General features: G+C 37.4%; 1 protein-coding gene across 1 annotated transcript in view; it reads left to right on the top strand.

The window, feature by feature from the left end:
• mad1l1 (mitotic arrest deficient 1 like 1) overlaps positions 1–23255 on the top strand; it is a 78221-nt gene extending 54966 nt beyond the window's left edge. The window contains exon 18 of the mRNA XM_056263571.1: positions 23012–23255. Within this exon, the coding sequence (XP_056119546.1) occupies positions 23012–23173 (162 nt within the window). The 3' untranslated portion in view covers positions 23174–23255. The remainder of the gene's footprint in view (positions 1–23011) is intronic.
• Positions 23256–23860: the final 605 nt, after the last annotated feature.

The raw sequence follows: 23860 nt of genomic DNA, 5'->3' as shown, positions 1-23860 counted from the left end.
GGTAATCCCTTATAGACGCACACATACACACACAGTGGAATAATTGGATTTAAGTTTTTGTTATTTGATCGGTACTTTCCTCAGGCTGTTTAATTAGAGCTGCAGTAAAGCTTCAGTGAGTCTGCGTTCGGCTGTTATTATTGCTTTGTGAGTGTAAGCATTTAGTCGTTTGTGTGTGTCTAGTTGTGTTGTGTTAATTTTATAATACACATTATTTCCGTGCTAAGGAGATATTTGCTCTTTTTCACATTCTGTGAATGTAGCAAAAGAAAAAAAAAAAGGATACCTCATACCCTGATGATGACTTCTGATTCTCTTACTGATTTAGCATTACAAACCTTTAAATATAACGGTTTTGATAGTCAAGTGATTTTGTCTGTTTGTTATTCATTTCAAGTGAATACTAGACCGTGTCTAAATTAATTTACCTCGTTTAGGCAGGCACCAGCCCTGGAAAGGACTCTGTAGCATTTAAACTAATGGATTTAAATGTCTGTCAGGAAGTTTCTGAAGGAAGTGTCTTAAGTGGAGCGCAAGAAGCACTCCAGTAGTTCCTTGTAGTTAATGTGCTTGAGTTTTAGACTGAAAAGTAAAAAGATGGCTTAGAGTTAGCTGAATATATATTCTTTTTCATGCAGAAGCCAGCTCACAACCAAAGTACAATGAGTCATTTAAAGTGCCTTTATTAAAGGTGAAGTGTGTTAGTTTTTAAAATACTTTCTCTTATCCCAATTTAATGTAAAGTCAAATATTAAGCAAGCCATTTGTAGGCTGATTTCCCCAAAGAGTGTAGACACGGCGGTGCTTCATTGCTACTGGCACACAAATTATAGACTTTACCTTTAAAGGTGTTTATTTATTTACTGTAAGTTGCAAACTATTTGTGCTTGCTTACTGGAGAGCACAAATTGCATTTTCATTTTACGACTGACCGGTCAAAGATAAACTTGTTGGAATTTGTAGTTGTTTGCTTGGCAAACTGTAACGGCCAAGCAAATGCCCACAATATTATAGAAAAATTTTAGAGCCTTCAGGATGTAGTTTTCACAAAATTCACAATAATTGCTGAAATTTGATCACAATGAATATTATGTGCAGTGTGCACTGTGTTTAGAAAAGATGGTTCATTGTCTTTTTCTCTGATTATAATCACCATTGTTTTGCTTTTAGAGAATAGGCACTTGAAGATAAATTAACAGAATCCCGGTCTCTTTTTTTCCTCAATTGTTCACCCCCGCATTGTTAGATAAGTGCACTTGAGCAATGCTTTAGTTATGTTATGTTTTGATCCGCTAAAGAATCAAAGAACTGCTTTGAAATTCTTCTCCATTTCTGTCTGTGAAAAAGGAAAGATAATGAGAGACAGACCCCCAACCCCCCCCCCCCCCCCCCCCCCCCCTTATTTGTTAAAACATTACTCATTGTCCTGAAAATTCTCTTGGGAATCTGTCAAAGTCATTGAATATCCTCGACTTTGTTTTGTGTAGCTTTCAGCTCTTCTGAAACTTGATAACACATTTGTACATGGTATCCTGAATGTTAAAAAGTGAAACATTTGTTCAGTGTTAAATGAGAGATTAGATATTTGCCATTTTTTACAGCAAAAAGTAAATCCCTTAACTGTCAGTTTCTAACATTAGATCAAGGCTGCAACACTTCAGTGCATTCAATCTCAATCAATTCTCTCTCGTGCCTTTTCAACAGTCTTGCGCCATAGTCGGTTTCCAATCTGGAACTATTGTCTGTTTTCACTGCAGAAAAGAGCTTCTGGGCTGGAATAACGGCTGGTTTAACAAAACTAGATGGCACCCATTGTATCTAACAAAGCTGTCTCCACCAAAGGCAGCTGATGTGATGAAGCTTATTTAATTACAATAAATTTTATTCAATATGTAACTATTCTGACCATTGACCATTAAAATGTGTTCTCAAACTTAAAGTCCCTGTAAAGTCAAAATTAAGTATGTGTTCTGAGTTTGTCACACCACAGAAAAATGTGTTATTAGCCACCCAGCCAAATTTGAATGATAAAAAAAGCAGCCAAGTAAATAAAATAACAAGCTATAAAAATCTTGAAAAAATTAGCAGTGTTCTCTGCTCTAAAACGCTGGGGGCGTGTCCGCTGGCTGAGCTGAAACCACGCCCACTCGCGGGAAAGCAGCCGACGGTGATATTAGGTGATACTGCTTTTGGGACGGGAGATAGTCGGTTCGGCCCCATTCACCAGTAACAGCGGATTATCAGTGAATCCCAGTCTCCGACGAATGTTTATAAAACTAAAACATTCGCTGTGTTCAGAAAATCCTGAACACAGCAACGGTGAAAAACTGTTTAACGGTCTAACTCCACAATTCAGTACTTCTCAGTTCACAGTCTTTGTAATGTGTTTTAGCAATACATTTCTATAATGTGTTTAGAATTGCCTTTACAGGGACTTTAAAAAACAAAGACTGTGATGCAGTATGTTTATTTGTTGGCAGGTTATGCAGAAACTTCTCCGTTATGTCATCGTTTGGCTTAGTAGAAACATGGGTCAAGCACTGGCTCTTTCACCATTTTGGTCATAAAAGGGTTTATAGTTTTGATTTAATAGTGACATAACACATGTAACACAGGTGTAATCACACTAGGCATGGTTGTCTTGTTAAGTTGAAAGTTACAAATACAAAATACACAGCTGTTCTCTGTTAAAGTCGTTTACAGATGTGAGCGGGTGTTATGACATCAATAATTGAAATGATATTCACATAAGCACTTTTCATCAAGCTCTGTGATGGCATTTGTGCTCATGCTTTAAATGATGTCAATGAATATACGGCTCAATATCTGGTGTCCTTCTCTTTGTCAAATTATACCTGAGTGTACTGAATGTCCCCCTGAGGATGAATAAAGTGTCTATCTATCAGACTGTCCATCTGATTAAAGTAGGACTGCAAGGTTACGTTCCATATGGAAAAATGTGTGGCATTACTCCAAACGTTGGGAATAAGTACATTAGTCTACACTTTGCAGCTCTATGGAAATAAAAATACTTAACCTGGAGAACTGGGACTACAATGCAATCCGTTTTTGCATGATAATATAGCAGTAGGGGTGTAACGATACATCTTTATATTGAGAAACCACGATATAGAAATGTAACGATATGCTATTCACAATATGATAGTTATAAACTATAATAGTACCGTAATTTAGTAAAAAATATTTAAAACGAATATAGTTAGTTTTATCCAAGGCTCAGCTTACTGTATTTATAAGGTATAATTCACACAAAAATATCAATTCTGCCATCGTGTACTCACCCTCTACTCACTCTCCTATAAGATTTTCATTCAACTTCTAAACACAAATGAAGATATTTTATGAAACCTGAGAAATTGATGTCCCTCTGTTTAAAGTCCATTCCTCTAAAACTTAAGATCCAAAAAATGTCATAAATGCATCGTAAAAATAATCAATCGAGTGGTCTAATCCAAATCCAAGTCTTCTGAAGAGACATGATGGCTTTATATGATGAACAGATTTACAACAATGCACATATACTGAACAATGGTGTTCAAATGCTTCTGTGACACATGAAAACAACATGAGAGTGAGTAATGCAGAATTTAAATATTTAGATGAACTAACCATTTACAGTTTATTGATTTTGTTGATCATCTGAAGATCAAACTTGCCTGCATCCCAATTATCATGGGCTTCTGCGTTTCACTTGTTTTATGCCACTGGAGGCATAGCCGCGGGAACATATTTTATCAGGGGGGTGCTGGGGGCGGGGCGGTGCTATGGTAGAGTATTTTAAACAAAATCCTAATATTAAACAGCCCAAACAAAAAGATGAACATACAAATGAATGAGGACAGAGTTATGTGAGAACGCTCAGAACTCATGATACATTTTAAAAACACAGCACAAAAATCGGCATCTTACCTTATGATACACGCTCAGGAGTTTGTGGGGGTTCACGCAGGACATATTATACATTCATTAAATACTTTTGCTTTAAACCCGCTAAATCCCAGCCTCAGCACATTCAGAAATACCGGTTCATTGGCAGAAACCTCACTCCGTCACTCCCCAAGTTCACAGAACCAATCAGATAAGATCAGATATGATTTCACGATGAATGACGCGTGCGAATGAGCTGGCTTTCAATTGTCAAGCTGCAAGTTTTTATCCTGTTGAAAGAAATTAACTAAACAAGATGGAGAAGTATGATGAAATGGATGAACCTGTGGTAGTTTAAGTCACTGACAAAAGAAAACGCTGCCAACCTCATAATTCTGACCGTTCTAAGGCTAAAGAAAATCGTTACAGTGGCAATGACAGCATTTGCGAGTAGCATGTAAACTCAACAGGGTTTCATGTGCTGCTGTAACTCTGACAGAAACTGACATAACCTACTTTAAAGAACGGCTCTTTAGGGATTTTGCAACTGTTTACTATGTCTCGTCCAAAGAGGTGGCACCAAATAAAAAAAAAGCACACATGGATTTAGCTCTTTTTGAGCCTGATAAAAATGCCAATTTAAAAGAAAAATTATTATACCTATTTTTGCATCTAAAGTCTTCATATATTAAGGGAACATGCTGACTTTTCAAGTGCCTAAATGAAACTAATTGCTAATCACCTCTTCAGGAAATTGATAACTACAAGAGCAGGCTTATAATTATATAACGTTGACAGAATCAGATGCCAGAACTCTGGGAACTGACGTTAAGAGCAAAAAGAGGGATGAGGGCTTGTCTTAAATATAAAAGTAAATGCAAACAGCTAAGTGCACATTTCATCCTAATTTTGACTTGAACCATTTTCTTGAACTTTACTTTGATATTATATTACTCTAGTACTGCAGAGAATATTTAGCCACTTGAAATTGTATGAATGAGTCGGTCTAGACGTGTGTGTGGGGGGGTTTTCTCAGCCTGTGAAATTAGACCTGTTGAAGCCACCTGCGACCCTTCTGCTGAAGATAATTCACTGTCAATATTTGTTAACCTTGAGTTACACAGACACACACACAATCACAGGCATTCAGATGTTATCATTCACACACAAGCACTTCAATAAGATTTAATGGTCTTTTCTATTGTGTTGTAATCTGTCAGTTGTGACACATTGATTAATTAGAGTTGATTAATAATATGCTGCACTATTCTTTTGTTACTTTCATCCACTACTGCAAATCATGATGTTCAAAAATGCTTGCAGAGGGCACAAAAAAAAGACATTTTAAGATTTTAATCTAAATAAGTGCATTTAGGTGTGACGTGTTACTTTATATTGCATGATTTTTTTTGTGATTTAGTTAAACGCAGTGTTTTAAAGCTTAAGTTACTTAATCATATAATTGTGCAGATAATCATGTTAATTATAACAGTGGCGTGATGTGTGTAGCCAAGTATGGTGTCCTATACTTGAAATTTGTGCTCGAATCACCCATCCAAGTGCACACACAGCAATAAACACACACTTAGAGCAGGCGCCTTGGGAGCGATTGTGGCCTTGCGCAAGGGCACCTCAGTTGTGGGTAATGAGAGTGGAGGAGAGCACTGTTTATTTGCTCCCCCCACCCACTGAGACTCGAAACCCACGACATTTGGGTTACAAGTCCGACTCTCTAACCATTAGGCCACAACCATTATTCTTCACCAGGCCACAACCATTGTTGTTCACCAGTCCAATGGCTTAGAAAAATAATGGCACACCTCTCCTCAAGCCACACGATTTGAGGTATTGTTGATGCCTCTAGCAGGAATGGTGCAGGACGAGTCACTCTCCAAAGTTAAATACATAGGGTTAGTGGTTTAGAACAGACTTTTGTCTTCTAATTACCCATTTGCTTCACATTATGAAACCTCCTCTCAGTGACTGTAAAGAATGTCAACCAAATGTTATGGTTTATATTTTTCTTTGAAGCCCTTTGTGTTTACTGCATTACAAGGCTTGGCAGTGACTCAAGACAGTAACTGAATCTGAGGCAAACTTTAGTCCAGCTGTTAATTCTAATCGTGGGCGACTCCTACAGGAAAAACTGGTTTGTATTGATTGAGGGCATATGGAGTATCATCTTAACGTCATGTTAGCGTAGACTCATCGTAGACTTATTGGTTTTAAAATTACATTTGTGCTCTTAGAAGGGCATTCTGGGTTGGCAAAAAAACCGTGGTCAGAAAACAAAGTCTTTCTCAGTTAATTTACCTTTTCTAAACTGGAGGCCAAAGCATATGTTACTGATTGATTTTAGGTTAAAAGCTCTAAATCCCAGTTATCTATTTGTGGGGGATGTAATTTGTAGAGTTGTTTGTTTGTAAAGATTTACATAGGGATGCACAATATGTTGTTTCCATTTATTTTTTTTAATCATCATCATTAAACATAATTTAAAGGCACAATATGTAGTAAAATATTTAAAAACTACTAGGCCAATGTTATATATTTTGTTTAGTTGATTACTTACAATATCCCAAATGTTTCCAACTATTTGTAAATCGTGAGAAAATTGCGATTTTAACCAAGGAAACGGGACGTGTGAGCAGGGGTGAGGAGTCGCCAGTCAATGGCGTCATATCCGCGTTACCCTCGGTTTCCGCTCGTACTGCCATAGTAACCATGGCGACAGACGTGGACAACTGGGTAATGCTTAGCAGGACGCTCACGCTGTTGTTGTTTTGTTCAAACACTATGGACCATGGCAAGCAGACTTTGAGACAAAAAGAGGACTAAAATGAAGATCAACATCTTTCGAGATGCCGAGAGCTCCACGTCCGCGACTAACTTAGACTTGACAGAGACGCGAGAGTTGCATGTGCTTTATTAGACAGGTGAGCAAATGTACTTAAAACTAATCAATGTTATTTAGTTCAACATGTTGAAATGTTAGAATATGATCTGTATGTTATTCTAATGTTGATCTAGCTTACTGCTAGTCTCATATAGCCAACAAACAACCTAACTAACAACATTCAACACACTCAAATGCCGTTTAGTGAGATAGTGTAACTGTTAGAGCAAGTAAAACAGTTTAATTCATCTGATAAACTGACCTGTGTGGGTATTAATTCAGCACTTGCGTGTAGTTCGGTAGAATGAATTGTCCTTATTCCTTTATATCCGTGGGACTCGTATACCAGCGTGTGGCGCTGGTATACGTCTCTCATTAGCAATCGCGCCATGCTTCACACCACAGTCATGTTAAAAACATCAATGTATTCACTCATCCATAAAAGACTCATCAGCTTGATGACAAGATCCATAATTCCGCTTAATGCTTTGCGTCATCGATACGCCTTTGTTATTGTAAGAGGTTAGCGACCCCTGTTGGTGAAAAATCCTACATATTGTATCATTAACATTTATTATTATTATTGTTTATTATAATTTTAGTTTATTGGTTTGATCAGTATTTTAGATTTAATCCTACATTCTCATTATCCATATTTTTTTATATTTAGATTCCATTTGCATCATTTAACGCTGACCTAGTTATTTTTAAAACAGAAACAATTTAATAAGTGTTAAAAGTAATCTAGAGCAAATCTCAATCTATTTTTCATACTGTACATTATATTTCGATGCTTACTTCACTTGTAGCATTTAGTTTTTGTTTTTACTAGTTTTTATTTTTTTTTATTTTTGACAACATTTTATAGAATTTTAATAGCAGCTGTTTAACAGTTAACCGCCATAACTTATAAATAATTATTGTATTATCTGTATTGAACAGAATTTTAAATTAAGATAATATTTGTCTGTAATTTGTTCGTTCAAAAACATTTTGAATAAAAGATTGAAGCATTAGAAGATGGGTGCTGCGTCCCAATTTGCATGCTATCCGTCCTAAATAGTATTCGAAATTAGAATTAGTGTGTCCCAAAGCATAGTATGTTAAAATGAGTATTCCAAAAATACCTGGATGGTCTAAAATTTCCGGTTAGAATTCAAAGTGCAGATCTGTGCACACTCTATTGGCTAATATTGACCACAACCCATTGCCCTTTGGATGATGATTTGATTAGAACTGCAAACACGAATAAAAAGTGTCAAAAAAAACTACAAACATGGCGGATGTGCGAGTCCGGCGGTTAAGTGGAGAGGTTTAGTTAAAGGAGTTTAAGTGATTAAAGCTGCAGTCCGGAGTTTTTCCTCTTTGTCGCCATCTCTGTTCGAAATCTGCAATTGCAGTTATTTGCGGAATTATCAACTTTACGTGAGTTGTACTTCGACACGATACAGCGCGGATGAACACAATGTTTGAGGAGACTGTGAGGCTGTCAGTCACCGCGCCGGTGTGGATACTGGCATTCAGAATCACAGATTATTCTTTTTGGAAGTATGACCAACATAATAATTTTCCCCGGAAATTGTCATCTGAACAAGTAAGTAACATCCACTTTTGTTCTGGTTCTGACATTCCAGTAAATCGCGCTGATTAAATCTAACAATCGCTTCACGATCTAACAATCATATCACGCAAAACTCAAATTGTTAATTTTAACAACGTCAGCATTGCGTGACTTACTATATGTAATGTCCTTCCGATATTATCCTTGTTTTCGCATGGGTCCGGTTGCAGTCTCTTTTTTTCTGTAGTCCGAAGTCTGAACAAAGTCTTTTGCATTTTACAACGGGTGAATCTTCAGTCGTCACTGGTGATTGTCGTTTGAACCTTTCTGCATCCGCCATCAAATTGATGTTTAATTATATCAAGTGCTGTGAGAAAAGGCAATAAATCTCCACCTCCAGCATCCTCACACGCACTATAGCTTATACTAGCCGAGACTCCTTCTTTATGTGTACAGATGTGATGTAATGACGCAAAGACGAGCTCAAATCTCCCGCGGAAATCCACCAGTACCACTGGAATTAAAAACATTATTACAAGCTTACCGTTTTGAATCGAAGGCAAGCAGATAGTTTTGAACACATTTTCTCAAATATGTATTTTGGATCATTTTTAACCCCAAAAAAGCTACGGACTACAGCTTTAATAATCAGTATCTAACCTGATGAAAAGATATGCATTCAATGTTAATTCAACATTGTGAAATTTGTAATAATACGTTTGGTGGTCATTAACTTTTAAATGCATCATTATGCAAATTGCATACTTTTAGGGCATAGTATAAGTTGGAGAATTACAACAGTAAACTGTTAACAACATTCATGCAATTGCAATTTAAGCATAAGTAAACAGTTCAAAAACCAAATTCATGCTCATAAAATTATGCATGCTCAATTTTTGTTTTGCTGGTAAAAATCTGACAAGCTCAAAGCCACTCTTTGACAGGAATTTGACTTGAAATGAACTGCAAAGTTTCGATTTGCAGACACACACTCACATAGATTTAACCATAACCCTCAATCACAGTATCTGGCAGTTAAACTTTTAGCTTTCCAGTGTTTATCTGAACACTCATATGGAAGCATCCGCTTCATCGCCCAGCAGTGTTTTGCCGCTATGTTGCCATTCTCTCTCATCATCTCTTAACTCAGTAATTGTCAGGCCAGGTTGGTCCCCTTGATTGCTGCCCTCAGCTAAGTTTTCAGCTCCAGTAGTAATCAGAAGTTTCTCAGACGCAAAACCAATCAGCCTCTTTCCCTGCTGAGCTCATCTCAACAGGGAGCCAGGCAGAGAAAATACTCAATCAATGGTCACAATTAAAAGAGAAATAAAGTAGCAAACGTGAGGCGGTGAAGAAACTGTCACACTGCTGCCACAATACTCTATTCCATTTCACTCCCACTTCAAACTTTGTTAAAACAATTTTTTTAGGGATGGGTTAGCCAAATAGTTGAGGTTGTTTGGTTATTTTTTATTTTATTTTTTTTACATGAGGATGTACATAGTTTTTGGTGATTGTTTTAGGTGACCATGTATTATGCTGATAGTAAAAGTCTAGATACCTGAGAGGAAAAAACACAGTAACTACACCAACACTGGAACTGAGAAAGAAATGGTTTGGATTGAATTTTGATTGAATTTCACACTCAGAATTTGAGCATTGCTGAACCAAAACGATCTGTCGCAGGGTAGATCATATTCTGAGATCACTTGATTTGTCTCAGTTTTGACAGCGTGTAGTTACTGCTTTGCCTGTTTTTCTAATGGTCTTGAAATCTTGAACTCTCACTAATGATGTAATATCACTGTTATTTTGAATTAAACTGTAAATTCCCTGTTTATAGTTTTGTAGATTTCAGTTTGGTTTTTAATATTTTAAAATGTAATATTGATTTCAATTTCTTTTTACAATAGTTTGTTTGTTTAGTTATTATATTTGGCATTGTAGTTTTTTTTGTTTTTTTTTCATAGATGCATTTCTATTTTGATAAATATTTCAGTTTAAGTTTTCTTTTTTTTTTTACTGGTTTAATAATAAAAGTTATGTAATCAACAACAGTTGAGGCAGTCAGAGCAAATATTGCATATATAACACATATTGGCAATCTTACCATGTGCCATATTACTCTCTGAAGATGGCATATCTTCTCCTAAACAGGTTCATACATGTCAGACACTCTCCATAGCTCCGTAAGACAACCATGATCCAAAAAAAAAAAATGAATACTGTTTTTGTTAGTCAATTTATTATTGGTTTCGTTAGTGTGTTTTTTATTTATTTATTTTTTTTTATGTTTTTTTGTTGCTGTTTTTTCTTTATATCAGCTTTAATAAACAATATAGGGATGGGCATTTTTCAAAAATATTGTATTTGAATATTTGGGCTCATAAATATATATAAATAAAAATAACATTCGAGAAAGACTTTATTTTTTATTTTTTTAAACAAAATATATAGAACAAAAGTATTTAAGCTGAAGCAGAGCGAACAAAAAAACTGCGCAGGGACACTGACAACAGTGTGCTAAAGCGAAAGTTTCTTAAAGTTCTTAAACTAGTCTCCCTCGTAAAAAAAATTAAAGGAAGCATATGTCTCGAGATAATTTTGCTATCAGATAATTTATCTGTATAGTATTTTTATTTGTCGGATAATAATTACAGATTGAATATTCGACTATCCGTGCACACCCCTAATACAATAACAACATTCTTACGACTTCATAGCATTGGGCAAGTAACCATTTGGAAAACCTTGGAAACCGCATTGCAGCACCCCAGCAACCACCTAGAACACCTTATCATTGCAGCAAGCATTTCTCAGAAAACATAAAAATCTAGTTCTATACTACTTTTGCATTTTTTATGAGCGTAGCAATAACATGAACAGTTCCATCAAAGGAAGACTGTATACTCTGTGTCCTCTCATCTTTGCTGTAATTAGTGTCTCTGTGCTTTGATGGTGGGTACATTTGGTTAGTAACGTACATAGCATCCGTTTTCACATAATATTAGATTAATTTCACCCTCTAACGTTTTGTCCCCAATAGAAAATTTACCTTCAAAGTACAGATAGGAAAGAAATCTAAAATCCCTTTTATCTGCGATATTTAAGCCATGCTGCTGTCTCTATTCAATGGGATGAAAACAAACTGAATGCAGCTGAAAAGGCTCAATTTTGTGTAGCGTGCTTATAATTTTAGTGGACAGTCTATTCCCAGCACACAGTGAGCACCGTAGTCATTGTGCAGCTTTGACAAAACGTTCTTTGTTCATCTCAGGTTTTAGCATAAGAGCACATTGGTCGTGAGAGCTCTCACTCTGTTCATGCTTTTGCGTGGGTGTTATTGAAACAGGGCATCAAGTCCACTTTTTAAACTCCTCAAAGCCTTGTCTGCCTATTTCATTCACATCAGAGAATGAAATGTACTTAGGGGCCAAAAAACATGTACATTTTCTAAATAAAATTCAGCCTCGATTCAAAGCTGTTGTAGGTGATTTCCCAAGGCCTTTCTGTGATGTTACTAAGATGTTTCACCCAACAGTTAAATCAATAAGCCTCAGGCTGAAGGCTATGCAAATTCACACCTGTACATAGAATATTACACAAACTTGCAATAATTTAATGAGTTTGCATGTCACTGTTTTCATTCATTTTGAGGAATACTGAATCTGGTCCGTACAGATCAACCACAATCCCTATACATCCTTCAATATCAAATGAAAAAATCCATGATAGAGAAGATCAGAAGCAGGCAGATCCGTCTGTTTTCCCTCTTTTGAAAAGTCATGGAAACACTGAGTCCATTTTTCATCTTTGCCCAACACCTGGTTCTCTAATGGTTAGACGGAGACCTGGAGCGGCCTACAAGCCGGCGTCTCTCGCACCCACCGTGTAATTTGGTGGAGGATTGGTGATGATCTGGTGGTTCTTCAGTAAGGCTAGAATCTAGCAGATATGTCTTTGCAAAGGATGCATAACTCAAGCCACGTACAAGATTATCCTGAAAGAAAAATTGCTTCCTTCTGCTCTGACAATGTTCCCCAACTGACTGGTTTTCCAATCCACACAGCCAGGCCAATCTCAGTATGGATGGGGGACCACCAGATCAAGACCCTGTCATGGTCATCACAATCTCCAGACCTGAACTCCACTGAAAACCTCTGTAATGTTATCAAGAGTCAGATGGATGGTCACCAGCCATTAAATAATGCCAGATTTGTCGCCAGGAGTGGCATAAAGTTAGCATGGCCTCGCTCCATTGACAAGTGGTAACTTCCTTGAAGGCGGGTCCTCTGTTGAAGTTTAAAACTATTGGATCTGCCCAGAGCCACTCTGGATCTGCCATAACCAATCGCTGACATTTGGTCGTGACGTATGACGACTCAAACCACTCAAACTAGCGCACGACATCAACGTCATCGTTCTCAGCCACTCCCTCGGTTCGCTGATTGTAAAAAATATACCGGAGAAAACCAAAGAATACACCACAATCCCAGACGTAGTACTAAAGGAAAATGATAATTGAGCGGAAGTACGGAGGGCGGAGCCAGGCTAGCATAAAGTTGACTAACAGCAATTTTGCAGTGGTCTCTTAATTTTTTCCAGCACTGTATACTGTATATCGGCCATCCAAAAATCTATATCGGTCACCACTAATCTCCAATAGTTCTAAAAAGTAATAGCACATCGCTTCTCAACAAACAACATGGTTGAGGTATCCTTCATGTCCAGAGTTGGGTATAACGCGTTACTGTAGTGTAATTACATTTCGTGATAACGCAGTAATGTAACTCATTACATTTAAAATGTATGTAATTTGATTACAGTTACTAATGTCAATAAAATTAAGTTACTTACGTTACAAATGTATTGTTAAGAAAAAATATTAAGTAAAATACATTTCTAATCACGTTTGGTGTGGCTGCGTCAGTTAATGAGCATGCGCTTTAATGAATTACCGGAGAACGCGGCTGCTAAAATGGACGCAGACGTCTACGGGGGGCGGGGGCGGGGTAGCTTTCTTATAACGTAAAGAAAGCTAGCCGCGGTCCTTCTCTACAGATGCAGCTATCTCGTCGTCATTAAAGGCGGAAGCGGCGGCCGTTGTCCGTCAGTGAGCGACTCGAGTGAAGCTGGTGAAGCTGGCAGGCGCACCGGCGAGCTTTAACGGGCTGGAGAAGGCTCGGGGACCCGCTGAGTACGGCGCTTTAACGGCGCGGCACTACAGCGGGCTGGCCCGTTTCCCTGACGACTCGCGGGCAGAAGGGGGGGAGGTCCACACATAGACATAATAGTCTATGGGTCCACAGAGCTCGCCCAATTAAATTACGGAAAGAACTGTGTTTCACTTTGTAGTGTATTTTTGTGTAGTTTTAATATGTTTTCAAAGTAACTTGAAAGTAAAGTAATTAGTAATCAGATTACTTTTTACATGCAGTAATCAGTAATGTAATCAAATTACAATTTTAAAGTAGTAATTGGTAATTTGTAGTGGATTACTTTTTTTGAGTAACTTACCCAACTCTGTTCATGTCCATATAGCACAAACAGTGCACAATGAGTTGCATGCTGAAATGTAATACTTACAGATAGGGATTTGTTCAAAGTGTAAGTGTCCATTTGCGTGTAGTTGTAAAGGCTGAAATGAACTAGTTTATTTTTCATTTTCAACAGTGTTCTATTTAAATAAGAGTAGTGATTAAAGTTCACAGCAAATCACTGTGTCTCAAGCATTGACCTGTATACATATGTTAAGTATCCACATAGCCTTTATAATGATCATCCAAATGTCATCCTCTGAGTGTACATACACTTGACAGTTTAATGTGTCCCTGTGCTAACCTTTGCCGGTGCCATGTCTTGCTTTAACCTCAAAGGTTAGGATGACAAAGTTTCTGGCTTTGATAATCTCCATAGTAACAGTAGCGCTGCTTTGATTGTCGACGTTGGAACGGCAGGTGTCTCTATGCGTGTTTTGATCAGCGTTCTGGCATTTCCTCCCGTCCAATCAGGGGATGATTACACCTTTTGATGGACTCGCTGATTAAACTCACTGATGAGCTATTAATGAGTGAAATCTAGAATATGTTTGCAAGTGAGTGCATGTAGTGAGGGAACGTCAGAGAACTGATAACAGTACATGCTGTAATTTATGACAATATAAAAAAAAAATCATATCAAAGGTGTGAAATTCACTTGCACGGTCGATGCATTCTCATTCAAGTCATTCTCTTGGCTGTTTGCTACTGAGAGGCTGCACTTTTGGGTTTGAAGTCTATTTTTGAGGGGTTTAAATCATGTATTAGATTTCAGAGAAGATAAAATATCCAAAAAGAGCTTTGATTGCTGTTGATGAACTTGCAAGTGTCCTGCAGAAATCTGTTCATGCGACTTTTATTGCTAATGTTCTGTATCTTTGTTCATCTCTTTGTTGTTTTTCACCTTTGTTGACATGTTCTTGGCAATCAAATTTGCAACCCAGTAACAATCTTTTCTTGCTCAACTGCCTCTGCCTCTCCATGACACTAATGTGGAATATTCTTTGTTTTAAGCCACCAAATAAAAAAGTGACAGACATGTTTTTATTATTTAATTTAAAAAAAAGCTAAATAAATGTTCATGCAAGGTAGGAAATAATAACTGCTAGTAAATTGTCACATACTGTATCACCTATCATTAGCAGGCATGGCAAAGTTAATTTTGGACCCTGTCTGTGCAGTTGCTTTGATAGAGTGAATCTCGGTCTCCTCCTGCCTGCCCAGCCTCAGTCAATACACTGTTGTGGACACTGTTGTGGACTGGTTAATCAGGGTCTCTACTGCTGTGTTTTGGATGAGTTTCTCTTTTTCAGACTGAACTCTTTCCTATCCTATCTTGACCAATAACATTTGCATTCACAGCTTGAACTCTTAAATTATTTTTTTTAATGGATCCACTATGGTGTCTTCAACTACTTCTAACACAGCAGTGGTTATTATATTTATTCCTGCCCTCAGCTCTTGATATCATACATTTGAAATATGAAGACTTTTTTTAGTTTAGTGAAGTATGGTATGTTTTATTTTATTAATGGAAATAGTAAAAAAAAAAATTTATTGAATTTTCTTTAGTGAATCATGTATTTATGTATGGGGATTTTTATAGTGAATATTTACAGACGTTTCTATTGTGTATATTTTTATTTATGGTATATGTCTATAGTAAAGTTACGTAATATTTATTTATCTCATTTTGTTTTAGATCTGCTGTAAAATCTTTCATCCAGTTGCTCTTCATGAATCTCTGTACAATGTACAAAAGTCCTTATCATGGAAATTAATTGGTTAAAAGGTGTGGGAACACAGGATATGAAACTGCACATTTTATATTCAATGTTTGGATGTGTTTCATCGAATTTCACATAACCTGCTTATGTTTATATATTCTTCTTTTTGGATGCCAAAGAATTCTGTACAAGTGCAATTTCAGACCTTAATATATATTAATATACCGATTATAATATGCTTAATATACCGATTCTCTATAGACTGTCTGTATTATCTCGGAACATCTGGTCAAGGGTAATCCATGCAGAGCAGGTTTATAGATTCCAGCCCAACATACAGCATGTGCATGTGTCCTCATGCGTGGGCTCTCTCTTCTGGTCTAGAGAGAACATGAAATGCAATGAGTGGTAAGACATTTGATTTGATCCCTAGAGACTGCGGTGTCTATTGAAGATCGAATGCCTAAACTAGCAGACATCATCTCTGTCCATCAAAGCTGTCGAGTGGCGAAAGTTTCCCGACAGAGTTTGAGTGCTATTCCGTGTGACATTCTTTTCCAGACCGGCCCGCGCTTTTATTCTCTCTCCGTTCATAAAGCATGTGTCAGCCATCGTGTTAGCCTGTCATGACAGCAGAAGTTGTTTGTGTGTGGTGGAGTATCATGGGGAAAGAGGTTTTGTAAGGACAGCAAGCTTTTTGTACTGATACATTTTCATTTGTTTAGGCTGAGGATACAGAAACACTTAAGCAAGAGAATGTTTCACAGCTTCGATGATTGAAAGATCTAAATCAAAATCTTTTCAAACGCCCAAGAGAAAGTCTGCCAATTTCATAGAAGATGAGAGAAATCAAGAAAATTAGTAGTGGAGGGGGGTGTTGATGGTTTCCAGGGTGTTGCTATGCAGTTGCTAAGTTGTTCTGGGTGTTGTTGTTTTTTTAGCATTTTGCTTGGCGGTTTCTCATTGGGCCAAGCCAAAAAAGTTTCTATAATATTCTGGTACATATATAATATGGCGGCTTGTATCTTCCTCCAATAACCCCCCCCCCCCCCCCCCCCCCCCTGTTTTAAGAATCAATACTGTAGGACTAAAGGCTGATTTATACTTCTGCGTCTGACCTACGCCGGAGCCTCTGCGCTATAGACTATGCGTTGGTTTTCATTTATACTTCTGCGTCGTTGTCCGTGTTGACGCGCAATTACACATGCAGAGGGAGCATGTGAAACCCGGGGAGCGGTTCTAGCGGACCAATCACAGCGCTTGCGGTACGCGTAGAATTGACGCGTTGTTACATTTTTGGAGAGGTGCACGTCAGGGTACGCCGAAGGGTACGCGCGCTACACACAGCCTACGACGAAGCTACGGCGGGAGGTCGACGCAGAAGTATAAATTGGGCTTTAGTGCAGGATGAGATGCATGTCCAACTTTATCAAACCCCACTAAATGTTTCAACATTTCAGATGGCTATTTTGTGTGTGTGTTACATTAGAAAGTTTAAATTCACTTTAAGGAAGTTTAGATTAACTGATCGGTTTTTCTTGCAGTCTAATCTACAGATGTTATTTTCCATGTTATGAAGTTGTTCTTGTGTTGCTTCTCACAGATGGTGGGTTGATGTGTGGCATTTACTGTACTGTAACTCAATTCTGTATGCTCTATTAAGCATATAGCAAGAACATAAACAGACAAATATGTACTGTACGTTTCCGTTGAACGTCAAAGGAGATTCACAGAGTGAGTTGTTTTTTACTTTGGGACAGGAACTGATAATTATCCTTGCTAAAACGACAGGCAGCGGATGACGTGACTAAATACTAAATAGACATTTGCAGACATTTCTCATATTCAACTTAATGCATACGCTAATGCCCTGTATTCTTGATAGTCAAAGTAAACCCTTGATAATGGTCTTGATATTTACTCTGCCACTCATCCCGTTGTTGTTTTTTTCCATCCTAGGCAAAATGTCAAAATCTGCATTTAGATTGAAGTCTTTTTGTTTTTCATTTGCATATTTCTGATTATTCAATTACACCACCTCCAGTTGGAGAGGTGGTCCTCCCAGCAAATGTTTTTTTTTTTTTTCACGTATTTCAAATTCATGGCATCAGTGCAAGGAAAAATAGCTGTATTCACATTTTATATATACATGTATGTATGTATTTTATATACATATTTATTTTTGTGTGTATATATTTGTACTATTTAAACCATTTATAAAATACAAATTAAATATACAAAATGCATTAAATAACTAGGCCAAGTGTGTTTGTAGTTATTAAACCTACATTTCCCATTAAAAGAGATATATTTATTTCAGTCAAGTTTAGTTTTAGCTACAAGTAATAAATTACGTACTTATAAATAAATAAAAATTTTGTAACCTTAGTTAGTTCCAGATCAAACGTCTGCATGTCTTCATGAACACTGAGCACTTCACTATCTATCTGAGAAATGGAGATGCATTTGCTAGTTGCATTTTCAGAATTCAGAATAAGCAAGTCGGTAGATCTATTGCATCTGTTGCCAGTGACATCATAGATGGAGCTTGTCCCCTCTAAACACATCTGTTGTTTTTCTACAAATGTTCACTCTGCTCAAAACAACAGTTAGGCTGAATCTTTTTCTAGCAAAAAGTCCAGTTTGTAAGTTATTATGAGTATAATATCAAAACTATCGGTTAGCAGCCTATATCAAAACGCTAGCCATTAAGTCCTCCTGATATTAGTTATTTTTGACCAACTTGAAAATTTAACGACTAAAGTTCCCAAAAGACCTGTCTTACTAAAACATAAAAAATTAATTGAATGCCACTTGGTTTGATATTTTAATCCACTGACATTCATACATTGTGTCTTAAAGACAGGGTAGGTGATTTCGGAGGGGCTAATAATAGCAAGCTAGCTTTGAAAGCATAAGATCCCACCCTCCCTTTAGAGCGTCTCCAAAGCCATGCCTCCTCTAAAACACATGAACTCGCAAAGCGTCACGAGAGACGGCGTTAAATTACCCCATGTCTCAAAGCACATAACATTACAAAAGTAATGAACGTAAACAACTTACAGAGCTTTGCCTTAAACAACTCTGAGGATGTGAACAGCTCTGAGAAAAAACAAATGCAATGATTAGACGATTATTTTGTGGTCCTGAGACTTCCACAAAAGATATTATATGTAAAAAAATATATATATATTTAGACCACTTCTATTAATGATTTGCTATCAGGATGTGAAGAGAGTTTCAACATGTATAACGTAAAGTGTTTATGAAAAACATTGCCTACCCTAGCTTTAAACGTCATACCTTTTTTTTCTAGCCCACTTTATACTTAAAATGTTTGTTTTCTAGTGTAATATGTACAATTTAATGTGCTATTTATTAGCTAATGTAAGTTTTTATCTGCAATACATGTGTTGTATCTCATGTCATGGATGTGGTAAAGCACGATTTGCCGTTAGCAAGGAGCAGTTGGTTAATTATACATCTGCCTAATCAGTAGATAAAGCTAATTTAACAGCCAATTACTGCTCTTCACACACCTCCGCCTCACACTCGAAGCAATGACAGCTTCTCGTTTCCTCTCTTTAAGCTCGGCAGGGTGCACTCGCACCAACAGACGACTCAGATGTTACTGGATCATAAATTTGTTTGTGTGTACATGCTTTCCTGGCTCACTGCAAACTTTAAATGACTTCTGTGCTGGGTTTTCTGCATAACTTTTTTCTTTTTTTCTTTTTTTTTTTGCAGTTCCCACAACGATACTTAACATGGTAACATGCCTAAAATAAATATATTTATTTGATATAGAAATATTTTGTAACATTACAAACCTTTACTCACACTTCGTTCAATTTAATGCATCCTTGCTAGCCTGACTTCGTCATACTCATATTCTAGTCAAAATGTGAGTCTGATTCTGCTCCATAGGGCTTTGATTATGAGGCGTGTCTTAACCGAACCAGGAAAAAAAAAAAACTCTGCACTCAATTGGATAGACCTACAACCAATCAGAGCAACGCAGTAAGTGTTTTTTTTATGAGCTACGCAAATTGTTAACAGAACTCAACTGCACGCACGCTGGAAGAAGTAGTAAAATAATGAGTGTTGCTTCTTTTACTTGGTCCTCCATGAGTGCGACCAAAGGAGAAACCACAACGACCACAGGGTTTTCATTGCGTCCCATCTTCTTAGCGACCATCGGAGCCAGCTGATAAAATAAACGTTTGCCGAATCCCGTAGGAAGGACGGCAAACACATCTTTCTGATCGACAAATGCCTTGATTGCAGTTCTCTGTTCGTCTTTTAAAATGAATGCGCTGTCGATTTCTTTTACAACAGACGCGATAGCGGAATCTATACATCTCGGTTCTGCAGCTGCAGTCAACTCTGAGGGAAACCAGTTCAACCCAAGCGCTCTTTGATAACGTGATGATTACGTAACTGCAGATCATCTGTCCATCATCGTATAAAGCCCGCCCTGGCAATTTGATTGGCCCGACTAATTCTGAACCGATCATAATTACTCCTCAATGGATCGAGTCCAGACCGAACTTCCCGACCAAAAAATGTTGTGGGCGGGTTTCGGGCTGGCATCCAGGCTACATCCTTGCTGAATAAAGATTAATAATAAAAAAAGTCTTACTGACCCCAACATTTTGTGTGTGTGTGTGTGTGCTCTTGTTTTTATTACATTGTGAGGACCAAATGTCCCCACAAGAATAGTAAAACGTGAAATCACCTACATTGTGTGGACTAGCCAATGGTCCCCACAAGGGAAATTGATTAATGAACATACTTGATGTTTTTTAGAAAATGTAAAAGAGCAGAAAGTTTTCTGTGATGGGTAGGTTTAGGAGTCGGGTTAGTGTAAGGGGACAGAATATACAGTTTGTACAGTATAAGAACCATTCCGTCTATGGAGAGTCCCCACAAAGATAGTGGACCAGACGTGTGTGTGTGTGGTTCTGCTGTAGTAAAAGCTGTAGTAAAAAACGGCTTCAGTATGTGTGTGTGGATTGATGGCTTCAGACAATGTATATTGTAAAATCTCTTGAGACTAGACGTTTTTACTTTCTTATCTGTGTATTTCTTTGGTATTTGTGCTGGAGGTGGTTTGTGGCGTGCATGACTCTCTCTGGATTTGTTAGGAGATATATAGGCTGTTACAGTGAAAGTCCCTGAAAGATCCTGAAGGCTGTGAGTCGAAACAGGTGTCACTCCATGTACTGAAATGTATCTTGAGCAAACTCTAGGCAAGCATTGTTTTCCTTTTTCCATTACTGTCTGTCTTTCTCTCCCCATCCCTCTCTACAATACTGCATAAACTGTCATTATGAATGGCTTTTTACATCCTCAGAGAGAAAACAGCTGTTTGGGTCAAATGCAAAGTGTTGTAATTATTCTCTTCACACCCCTTCTGTCTAAAAGCTGCATTTAAGCAAACCCGTTGAAGAGAGGAAACCGGAAAGAAAGCTCAGCGAGAGATGTCATTACATGAAGCTACGTGTGGAGTTTGCAGGCTCCCGGCTTGACTGTTTTAGGAGCGGCAGAGTAACTGGATGTCCATGGAGAATGGAGAGATGAAACAAAGAAGATAAAAGAAACGATACTAATTTGGAAACTTCTACCGTTGTCCGTTGGCCCCACTATACCCCCGAGTCAATCGTTTTTCTTCTCATTTCATAAAAGCGTTTCTATCTTTCTGTCCTCTCTCTCTCCTCTTATGTGGACTTGAGGAAGGTTTTAACATCAACAAAAACTTGTTGTTAGCCGAAAGGTCACATATTGTTCATAACACCCTTTTGTGGCGGTGGCAATACAAAAACACATGATAAGGTCACAATCTGAATAACTCTCTCTCAAAAACAAAGACAAAAAAAACTGGATGACCTTTTATTAAAATGTGATCTGGGAAAATAGAAATCAAAACCAAGTTGGAGACAAAGGAGAGGCATTTCCACGTGTCCCCGGTTTGCCGGGACAGGTATTAGAAGGTCTGGTGTCGAGGGGGGCCTTTCTGTGTTATGAGATCGCATTATGATGCTTATGAAATGGCAAAAAAGAATAGATCTTTATGAGAGCCCTCTTTTCTCAGGCCCTCTAAATGTAAAATATTTTTGATGCTAACAACTTCTTGTGGAGGTCAGGCTTAAAAATATTTGACATGGAAAGCACCATTGTGCGTTGATGCCCTCATTTTGTGTTTGTTTCCTCTTGGTTCTACTTTGGGCAAGCAATTAATCACAGACGCACTGCTTTTTCTTTTTTTTGATGTGCATCTGAAGGTTTTAAGGGGTGTTTGTACATCTGAACATTTTATTGTTTATGTAAAGGCTAACATTACTCACTGCCGTTGACATAAGTAAACTCAAACTGTGTTTGGTTCAGTGAATGTTAGTTAGTAAATAATAGTTTTTACGTTAATCCGTTACCTAACATTAACAATAAGCAATAGCTACATTTGTTACATGTTATTATTCTTCGTTAACGTTAGTTAAAAAAATTCAACCGTTAGTTCATGTTTAGATCCATTAGATAATAGTTACAAACCTTTTATTTCAATTATGTGTTATTAAATGTTTGAAAAGATTAATACATTCTTTAGAAGTATTTTTCATTGTCAGTTTATGCTAATGAATTTATTGATGTTAACTAATGGAGCCTTATTGTAAAGTGTGACCGAACTATAAAGAATCAAAACATTTTCAAACAGTATCTAGGATAATATCAATATATGTATACCAATATAATTATTCACGATAACAATATCGTGCATGTTCATTATCTTGATATATCGTATTATACTGGCACATGTCTAGTCATTTTGTTAGGTAGTTCGACTTTTGTTACTCCTGTTAGTTTTTAGATAGTGACTAAGTTTTTTTATTGGAGTAGCAGTTTTTGGTTTGTGTCTTTCACTTACTCAGAGCTTATCATTACTCACAGTTTGATATAAACCAGAACAGAGTTTGACTTGAATGTTAGTTAGTTCGATGTTTAGTAAGTTTGTTTTAGTGAGTTTTGTTACTTGGTACCTGTTAGTAATTAGTGACAAATAGTTTTTATCTAGTTATGTAGTAGTGGTTAGTTAATTGGTTTACTGTGTCTCTCACTTAGAGCTTATTACTTATAGCTTGTCATAGACCAGTAAATGGCTTGGTAAATATCAGTCAGTTACTCAGTCTGAATGACAGAAGTAAAACCAATGTGTCCCAACTCATTTAGCTAGTTAGTGGCTGTTAGGGAGTGACTGGTAGTGGATTGTTTGACTATTTTTGTTTGTTTGTGAATTAAAACACTTGTTAACATTTGTAAGTTTAACTTATTTGTTACTTTACCTTTGTAGTTTGTTACAAATGTTTAAACAGACACCTCTCTCCCCTGTCTCTCTCTCTTTCTCCAGTCTACTGGTCCAATGGGCAGCGGCAGCATGCAGCTGTTGGAGACAGATTTTTCCCGCACTCTAACTGGACTGGTAGATCTGCATCTCTTCCATCAGAAGAGCATCCCAGTGTTCCTCAGCGCGGTCACCATCGAGCTGTTCAGCCGCCAGACTGTCACCTGATTTACCCATCAATGCTCGACCACACAGTGTTCAGGGAGCTCTCTCTCTCTCTCTCTCTCTCTCTCTCTCTCTCTCTCTCTCTCTCTCTCTCTCTCTCTCTCTCTCTCTCTCTCTCTCTCTCTCTCTCTCTCTCTCTCTCTCTCTCTCTCTCTCTCTCTCTCTCTCTCTCTCTCTCTCTCTCACACACGCACACACACACACTCACACACACATATCTACAGAACTCCTGGGTGTGATTATTTTTGATTACCCTTTATATATATAAAGATTTAGCATTGGAGGTTGTCGTAGCTTGACAATCTTTATGGCAGCATTTCAGTAGTATAGTCTGTTGTGTGTTTTTATTTCTTTTAATGCTATAAAACCCACACTGTGTTGTTTAAGAAACAGGTTAACACAAATACCAGGGAAACCTAGAGATGTGCAGTCCTCTTTTTATGAACATCATCTTTCATGGCAGTTTATTTGCCCATATCGAGGAAAAAATAAAGACATATTAAACTTTTCAGTCTATTATTTGTTTTGGGAACTATTGGATTTCAAAACATTCTCTGTGTTCAAGTGAATGATGATTCATACGCCCGGTTAGAAGCTGCTTTTATTGTGTTTCACTTCAACTCAACTCAAATAACCTAATGATTAATTGATTAACTAATATCCCCATTGAAACCACAATAGTTGCCTGGC

The sequence above is a fragment of the Rhinichthys klamathensis genome, unplaced genomic scaffold (genome assembly GCF_029890125.1).
Source record: "Rhinichthys klamathensis goyatoka isolate OS25496 unplaced genomic scaffold, OSU_Roscu_1.1 h1tg000208l_1, whole genome shotgun sequence".
NCBI classification, from domain to species: domain Eukaryota; kingdom Metazoa; phylum Chordata; class Actinopteri; order Cypriniformes; family Leuciscidae; genus Rhinichthys; species Rhinichthys klamathensis.
Note: the sequence above shows the minus strand (reverse complement) of the source record. Positions and strands in the feature narration are given on the sequence as shown.